Source organism: Anneissia japonica, unplaced genomic scaffold (assembly GCF_011630105.1).
Source record: "Anneissia japonica isolate Jap-2015-1 unplaced genomic scaffold, ASM1163010v1 scaffold284931_len208951_cov167, whole genome shotgun sequence".
Taxonomy (NCBI): domain Eukaryota; kingdom Metazoa; phylum Echinodermata; class Crinoidea; order Comatulida; family Comatulidae; genus Anneissia; species Anneissia japonica.
The window spans coordinates 15,456-24,823 of NW_022703742.1; the positions used below are offsets into that span (position 1 = coordinate 15,456).

Here is a 9,368-nt window from a genome sequence, read left to right on the forward strand (position 1 = left end):
GGTCAAATAAATATTCTTCAAAGTTAGAATTTTGGAGCTTCCGCTTTCTGAGATTTCTTCATCTTTAGAATTCGCAATCTATGTTCAGCATAATAATACCATTTATTTCTTTTTATTTTAGGCTGAATATAGAATGAATGAATAAACGAATATTTGTCTAAAAATTACTTCCTGTCTTGTATTTCAAAAGAAAGTTCGAATCGACTAGAAGACACTCACATTTAAGCTTCTTAGACCAGGGGTGGGCATAAAAATGGGCTGAAGGGCCAAAGTTAATTTTTTATTTACCGCCGAGGGCCGCACCCAAATTTTGATGTTCCCGGCAGTGCACTTCCAAAAACCTTCATACACTGCTTTTCCACCACTATATGCTCAGTTTTAATATTATATTTTACAGATAATCGATGTCGGGCCGAAGGTGTTTGCTAGCCAAAAATGGTTGGCGGGCCGGACAAATAGGGTTTTTAATTCATTCTCGCGGCCGCAAAAACTCTTGCCCACCTGTGTTTTAGACTATAAAATTGTCAACTGTTGTATTCCAATATATAGTTATGATGTTCATATATTATATGGTCATATTGTGATGTCATTATTACCATATTTAGGCAAGTGACATGAGTTTGTTCAATTTTCATATATATGATTTTAAAATTTCCAAAATTTATTTTTAGGAATTTGGAAAGCAATAGAGTAAATGTCATTAAGAACACAGCATTCAAAGACTCGACGTATCTTTCGTATTTGTAAGTATCCGAGATTTTATTTGCACTGAATTTTTCGATCTTTTTTTTCGAAAGGCATAATGGTTATAATATAACAAGGTGATTGGATTATAATTTTCCAACTCGGTGACTTACTGCGTTGCGTCGTACGTAATCCCAAATCAACAGATGTGATATTTTCTTTTCTTGCGCGCGTGCATGATACTACATAAGGTCATATACTAGTTTTATTAATAATTGGGATTATAATTATGGTGTATAATTTCAAAAGTAGGTGGGCTTACTGCGTTGTACGTAGTTACAATTCAACAAATGTTTTGAAATTGGCTTTAGTTGCGCGCATGCATGATAATAACAAGGTCAATGTTAAATGGAGGTGCTACTAGTATGGTGTATATAATTTTAAAACATGATGGCTTACTGTATTGTATTTAGTCCCAAATCGACGTATGTTGTGAGATTTTTTTTTTTGCGCTCGTGTATGGTACTACAAGGTGAAGGTCATATACAAGTTTTACAGAATACTTGTGATTATAATTTTAAAACTCGGTGACTTAATGTAGTCGGAGTCGGCGTATGTTGTAAGATAGATTCTCGTTTTTTAAAACAATATTTTTTTAAAAGTACGGAAACTGTACGCAGGAATATAAATATGACAGAATATATTTACAATTAAAACAATAGTTTCAAAAATATATTTATAAAATGTAAATATTAACATTAATATATTTTGTATTGCATTAGAATGCGTGCGTCAGTTGTAAAGATGGTTGCGCCAAGAAGAGCGGTTTTGCGTCAGTTCTTCCAAAAATGATAATGGAATGTCAAAGGAAGTTAGATCAGGTTATAGGACATCCTTGTAGCGTAGTTTTGGACGACCACGAGGGCGGTTTCCGCTTGCTAGCTCACTATATAAGATGTTATTTGGGAGTCATCTTTTCTGCAAACATGCCCTATCCATTTGATGTAGGCCTACATACTTGGCACCCGTCATTTCCATTATTTTTTTATTAGGTATTTTCTTGTCCCAGGTTTATGTTTAGTATTGTGCGAAGGTATCAAAAGTGAATGGAATTTAGTCGATGCTCAAGTTTACGATAGGTTGGCCAAGTCTTACTGCAGTATAGTAGAACACTCAGGACACATGCGGTGTAAATCCTGACTTTTAAGCATATATCAAGCTTTCTATTGTTCCAGACTCTGTTACGCAGTTTACCGAAAGTAGTTGCAGCTTTTCCTATGCGATGACTTATATCAGCATCTAGGGTGTTGCTATCTGTAACAGTGGATACAAGGTAGGTAAACGGAGAGTCATCAATAATGATGTTTTGTGGGACAAAATCACAGTTTTACCTAGGTTGATGGACAATCCAAAGTCATGACATGCACTAGAAAATGCAGTGCAGGATGACTGGAGTTATGAGTGAGCAACAATGGCAGCATCATCTGCGTACAGTAACTAATATACTTTAAAGCTACTTGTCTTGGTGCGGGCGTGCAAACGTGAAAGGTTAAATAGCTTTCCAGAAAAACGTGTATTAAGAGTAATTCCAGTTTTCACAGGATAAGCACGTTGGAGTAAAGCAGCAAAGAATATTCCAAATAGGTTTGGAGATAATACGCAGCCTTGTTTCACGCCTGTTGTTATAGCAAAATTCTCTGAGTGACGTCCATGATGATGGATAGGTGCATACATGTCATGAGGGAAGGCAGTAATGATCGACAGAAGAATATCTGGGCAACAATATTTCTTGAAACTATCTCGTAATCCACTACGGCGGCTGACACTGTCAAATTCCTTTGATAGGTCGATGAAAATCACATACAATGGGCGTTGCAGCTGCTCAGTGGCTTTTTCGTGAATCTGTTTGAGATAGAACATCATGTCTACTGTAGATCTGGAAGAACGAAATCCACATTGACTTTCTAGAAGAACACGATCAGCTAGAACTTGGAGGCGTGGTAACAATATTTTGGCAGATAGTTTACCTGCAATGCTGAGTAACAAAATTCCTCTGTAATTGTTACAGTCCAGTCTACTGCCTTTGTTCTTACAGAGCGTAATGATGTTGACATCTTTAAAAACGTTGGGGACACATCTCTTCTCCCAATATAGTGCAATTACTTTGTGGAATTCTTCTGCAATTACATCTCCACCACCGACCTTGAATATGTCAGAAGGAAGACTGTCTGAACCATGTGACTTGTTGTTTTTGAGGGAACTTATAGCTTCCTTAACTTTATCAAGGGAGATGTTCCTGTCTAGGTCATCTATAAAACCAAAAGATGGTAAAGCACTTCCGACGATACAGCAACATTGTTGGAGTAGATAGTGCAATAATGTTCTCTCCATCTGTCAAGTTGAATATGTGATGATTTCTCCATCAGTTGATAACAGAGGTAATGAATTTTTAGGTATAGGACCAATACCCCTTTTGATTCCAATATAAACACCACGAAGATTACTAGAATCTGCACATAGTTGTATACGGTTACTTAGACTGGTCAGTCTAAGTAGCGACATAGAGCAACAAGGGTGAGACGTTGTACTTTTGCTTTTGCTGCTTTAAGAATACCTCTGGAGTTTCGAGTGTCCCTTACCAGCACTTTGTTAATTGCAGCGCGTTTTGCTTCAAAGGCCGGTATCAGTACATCAGCACTATTTCTAAACCAGTCAGGTTGTGTTGTTTACGCCGACCAAAGGATGACAACGCACGTTTCATCATTGTGTTATGTAGTCTTTCTGTTGCACTCGTTGGTGAAAAGGGTAGTGGTGATTCACTAACCCGGTCCTTGAGCAAAGACTGGAAATTGTCAACACATACCTCATCTTTGGTGCTGGATATATTTATAGCAGCAATAGGTTTTGCCTTCGAAGTATGGAACGTTTTAAAATTTTGATTCTGACCAGCACACTGTGCGTGGTCAGTGTTACAGTCAGATGAATTTATACTTCTGCAGTGGATAACTTCATGGAGTTGCTCTCCTCTTACTATGATATGATCGAGTCTGTGCCATCTGCCAGAACGTGGGTGCATCCATGCTGTTTTAGATGAAAACGATCCAGCAAAAAAGTTGTTAGTGACACAGAGCTTGTAAGCGGCACAAAGTTTGAGAAGACGTTGTCCATTATCGTTCATGCTGCCAATGCCATGTCTGCCTATGACATTATTCCAAGAGTTATATCCCTGGCCTATACGTGCATTGAAGTCTCCTGCCAGTATAATCTGCTCACTTTCTGGGATGCTGATTAATATGGAGCTTATCTGTTGATAAAATGCGTCCTTTAATTCCACATCAGCTCCTAAAGTAGGTGCATATGCAGATGTGATGGAGATACATCCACTTTTTAGTGAGAAACGTGCCCTCATCAGTCGGGAGAAATAGACATTGGCGGGTCTATAGTTGGTATAAAAATGTTCCTTACAACGAATCCACAGCCATGCATAGGGCAATGTGGAGCAGGATGGCCACACCAAGAAAGTGTAATTATCTGCACGAATAGATCAACAACAGCCGACTCTCTTGGTTGTGAAGATTGCAGATTGGTTGTAATACTAAGATAACGGACATTCCAACAGGCAACAGTAAAAGGCAACAGTAAGAGTAATAATTACGCACCTCTGTCTACAGTTATTTTTTTTTTTAATTTACAACTAACATTGGCCCACTTTAAAATCGATAAAGAAATTACATATTATTAAAACGGTTATTCCAATGTGGTTTCAACCATAGAAAAGAGAAGGAAAAAATAAGTAGAATTATTATAAATCAATATATTATATTATAATAGATTCATTTTATAATACCAGTTAACTTGAGTTACATGTTGAATAAACACTATTTTTCAACGGTATAAAGAAAAAATAATAATGAAGAATAAGTAAATTTAAAAATCATCATAATAATATACCAATGCAGAGAAAAATAAACAGTACATATAATTCCCCTCCCCCGACAGGGGTGGGGGGGGGAGGCACACTCGACGGAGGATGTAGCCATCTTCCCCCGTAATTTTAGGGGATTACAAGTGTTTTATAAGACGATTAGGCCCTAAGCATACCTAGCAATACTAAGATACGCCTGATTGTTACACTAATGTCTCAACGAGTGTGTTTATTTATTTATTTTTTTTGCGGGTGGGGGGTGGGGAGAGGTGGTGGTGCATTATTTAAACTATAAAGCGTATGTGACCTGTAGAATGTGGAAAACAAATTGGATGGGAATTATTATTTGGTTTGAACACCATGTTTTACTCACGAAGGTCTGAGGAAGACTTATTTCCAGTGGGGTCCTTCTGGTGGTGATTGGGGAATACACTGGTACTGCGTTTTTTAACGTGCATGTGGGCCATAATGCAAACGGGTCCAACAGCTTAAATGTCTCACTTTAGTTGAAATACAAGGAGAGAGCAGCGATGGGAATTTAACCGAGGACCAAAATATATCCACACGGTTAAGCGTTCACACAGTGGCTACACTGACTGAGCTAAGTAAGCTACTGAGTTCAAAATTATAATCTCATCAATATTTGTAAATATGTAGACATTAATCTGATTGGATAAACTTTTCCTCCGTTATTTTTTAAATTATATCAGAGGCTTTTAACAAGAAAGACTGCCCGAGCTCACAGCCGGCCCATGAAATTGGCGTGTTCCATTTTCTAAACTGAAGAAAAAATGGTACCTGCTGTAGTTAAAATTCATTAAATGCATATGCTAGATAGTGGACATATCTTATTTCTACTGTGTTATGCATAAATTGGGAATGTATTTCCCAATTCATTCACTAGTAATTGATCGTATAAAAAGTGCATTTTTATATAGCCTTTTCGTATAACGAAATCGGCCAAACGCTGCGTTGTGCAGCGCGCTCAATCTGTTCATGTTTGTCTTTCTTTCACATGCGCAGTATTAAAACTGCTTTTTAACATGGTCAAACCAGCTAAAAAAAATTGATATATCCTTTTTAATTATTTTCTTCTATCCATGACGCAGAAAAATGAAGAAATGCAAAATCGAGGAGATTCAGCCTAACACATTTACAAGGTTAAGTAAATTGTCGTTTATGTAAGTGTCTTTCATCGAATTTTCAGAGGCCTAAATAAAATATTAAAGCCCCATTCCCTGCAAAATTTCACTGGTTTTTTTTTTCTTAGAAAAAAAAGCATTATGCATTATTCTAATTATTATAAACCATGGAAAAACATTGGCATAAATTTTAGTTTTACGCAAAAGAATAAAAAAAAAAAAAAAATGAGAAATAGAGTCTATTTCTTATATGAGATTACAATTTTATAGGTGTAACGAGCCACGATCTCCAGTGGGTTCGAGTCCCGCCCGAGAACAACTTGCTATTTTTTTCGCAATTGTTTTCACACGTACTGAGTATTCAGTACATTTCCACTTCAGTTAAGGCCAAATCAAACATAGGCGTATACTTGATTTTCCTGTCGCAAATCCAGTTAGGCCTATTGTCTATTCTATCACGACAATAACCATTACATTACTGTACTATCAGATTACCATTTTCTCGACGACTTCTACGTTACTAGACAAATGCGGAGGTTGTAGATCGCATCCGCTGGAATGTTCTCACTTTTGTGTATACTTTATTACAGTCAATAATAAACTGAAATTTGGTCAGGAATGGAGCTTTAAAAATATTAATGATCGTTTATTTGTTCAAGTCAAAAATCATAATGATATATCCGTCTTAAACCAGCTGATTGTGTCACCGACAAAACCAGGGGCACATTTTATTAATTGAAACTTTCTTAAATGTCAAAATTACTCTTCACCCGACATTCACTGATAATATGTTACTATTAATTTAATGTAAAGAATTATTTCGTTTGCAGACTTGTTTCAACATTTTCAACAATGCTTACTAATTTTTAATCATTTCAGTAAAACAATCTTTTTCACAATGCCCACTCTAAAGAAACAATTACAAAATTTAATAGCTCATACGGGAGCATAGTGCTCATACGTGATACTTCCAATTACGACTTAAACACTGTATGTACAAGATAATTATTAGGCAGTTTTCGCCGCACGACGTTAACCTTAACGTTAACGGATGACGTCATAATTTATTCATCTTGCGTTGCGGAGTACGTTAATTTCAGGATTTTACGTGCTCGACGTACGTTAGTTACGGGTTTGCGCATGCGTATTTTGATTTGTTTACAAAATGGGCGGAGCTATCGCGTTGCATTTTGGGTGCTAACGTTCATGTTAAGGTTAACGTCGTGCGGCGAAAACTACGGTACCTATTATCTCGTACGCATAACTTAATATATATGTAACCGTACGTATGAGATGATAATATCTCGTACGTACGACTTAATTATGTAGTAGGCCTACGTACAAAACGTATATCTAGTACGAAGCGCCGAATGTTAGTTGGTTCTTTAAAAAATAGTCTGGAATTAGAGGGGTTTCTGAATAAAGCTGCTTTACATCGGAATTTAGACCACGTGTCCGAAGCAATGATCGCCAGCGTTTATATTCTTACACACTAATTGGATTTTTTAGTCAAGACGTGCACTTCTGGAAAGAAGCATGAAACTTTGTCCTAGGGGGGTTTTTCAGTATGCCGATTCCAAAAATTGCGGGAACCACGATGTCACTCCAACCGTTCACACCGAAAATTGGAAAAATCAAAATGGCCGCCAAAAACACAATGTTTGCAGTTTAAATGCTCTAAGTGTTCACATTACCATGATCTTGGTGTCAATACCCATGTTCTTTGGTTCAAGGAATCCAGTAAAACATTATTAAAATACAATAACATACATCTTTATAGTGAAAATGCAAAATTAATTAATATATTCAAAATGGCCACCAACAAAACACAATTATGGAAATTTGAAGGCTCTAATGTGTCATATTACCACAATCTTGGTGTCAAAACCTATGTTATTTAGTTCAAGGATCCAATAGAACACACATAAAACACCATAGCATATACATCTTTATTGCGAAAATGCAAAATGGCCGCCAAAACACATTTCTAGTATTTAAATTACTGCGAGTGCCCTACCTACCATGACCTTAAGTGTCCACAGTAATGCTTTAGATCAAGTTATCCAATTGATAATATGAAGTAATATATATATATATGTATATATATATATATATATATATATATATATATATATGACATACACAGTATTTATTTATATGTTTATTTATATATTTTTATATTTATTTGTATATTTATATTTAATATTAACTACAATAATATCTTTATTGTAAAAATAAACTATACATTCAAATTCCAAAATGGCCGACAAAACCAGGTTTTTGGTAATAAAATGGCTGTAAGTGACCTGACCATCATACTGTAATCTTGGTTGTAATACCTATGCTTTCCGATCCTGGAATTCAGTAGACCATATATAAACTACTCAAACATTTTATGTTGAAAATACAGTATAAATTCAAAATAAAAAATAGGCTCTAGGTTCACCGATTGTCTTTATCTTGGTTATCAATAGCTGTTTTATATTGCATAATCCGGGGCACTAAACCTGAGGCCGAGGTGGCTGTAAACTCTCAAGCAAGTGGCCGTTCCAAAACTTTCCGCCTATACTTTGTAGAAGAAATTACACCACCGCTGCCACAAGCTAAAGTGTAGCACCACAAACTAAACTAAATGTGACAGATACAGATGGATAAAAAAATGTTCCTTAATCCAAACTCTCATTTGAGTATTTTTTATTTGAGGAACTGACACTAAACATGTGAGGCCGAGGTAGGTGTAAACTCATAGGCAAGAAGCCGTCAGCACTATACAAAGACTTTGAGTCTGGTATGAAGAGATGAATCTGGTATGAAGAGATGCGTAGGCCCACTGCCTTCAGTGTTTTGTAAAACTCCTTGTAGCTACTAGTATCTGCATACAGCTGAGTCTTCGCTTCGAGGTTTATCCACCAATTGTTTTTTATTTCTCGTAGTTTACACCAAAAATTTGCTGTAGGTAATGTGAATTTTTTCTTGGAGAGAACCCTTGGACTTCTTCTAAGGTCTGGCGTATATCAGTTTTCAGGTTTTACAAAACAATTCTGGACAGGAGTTTGCAGTGTAACTTGCATCCTAAAGCTTTGATTGAAGTTTCACTTGGATGTCAGCTTTCATTGCAACTGACTGGAAGTTGCCAACCTGAAACTTCTCCCTTTCAGTGTTTTGAGGGTTGACCTTGCCATCTGTGGGGGGTGTTCTGTACGAGGCTAATCAGATCAGTGTAAAACTTACCCTTAGCGTCAGCTTGAACGGTCGGGGCGTAAATGCTGACGAAAGTAACATGATGCTTGCTTTGAAGTAAGGCACATGGAGATGATGCGATCGGAGTTTCATTTAATTTAATTTCTTTAGGCACGAGGGCCAAGGATATGCCAATAAGTGAACTTAATCACTGTCCTACGTGGCATATCCATTTAACAACAGGGGACTTAATGGACCAGTACACCGGGGTAACCCCCTACTCTTCTCGAATGATGTACCGGGTTCTTTAAAGTGCACACGAGCCAAATGCGTACACTGGGACTACGGTTTAAAGTCCTTATCCGAGAAGACTTGTTCCACCACCGGAACCATTGGCGAGTGAGCCGTTCGAACCAACTCCGATATTAGAGCTAAAG

The 9,368-nt window shown here is 36.9% G+C and overlaps 1 protein-coding gene across 1 annotated transcript in view; it reads left to right on the top strand.

Moving 5' to 3' along the window:
- Window positions 1-9,368, top strand: part of LOC117104528 (leucine-rich repeats and immunoglobulin-like domains protein 1) — a 50,286-nt gene that overhangs the window by 10,988 nt on the left and 29,930 nt on the right. The window contains exons 5-6 of the mRNA XM_033245384.1: window positions 672-743; window positions 5,719-5,790. Coding sequence (XP_033101275.1) covers window positions 672-743; window positions 5,719-5,790 — 144 coding nt within the window. The remainder of the gene's footprint in view (window positions 1-671; window positions 744-5,718; window positions 5,791-9,368) is intronic.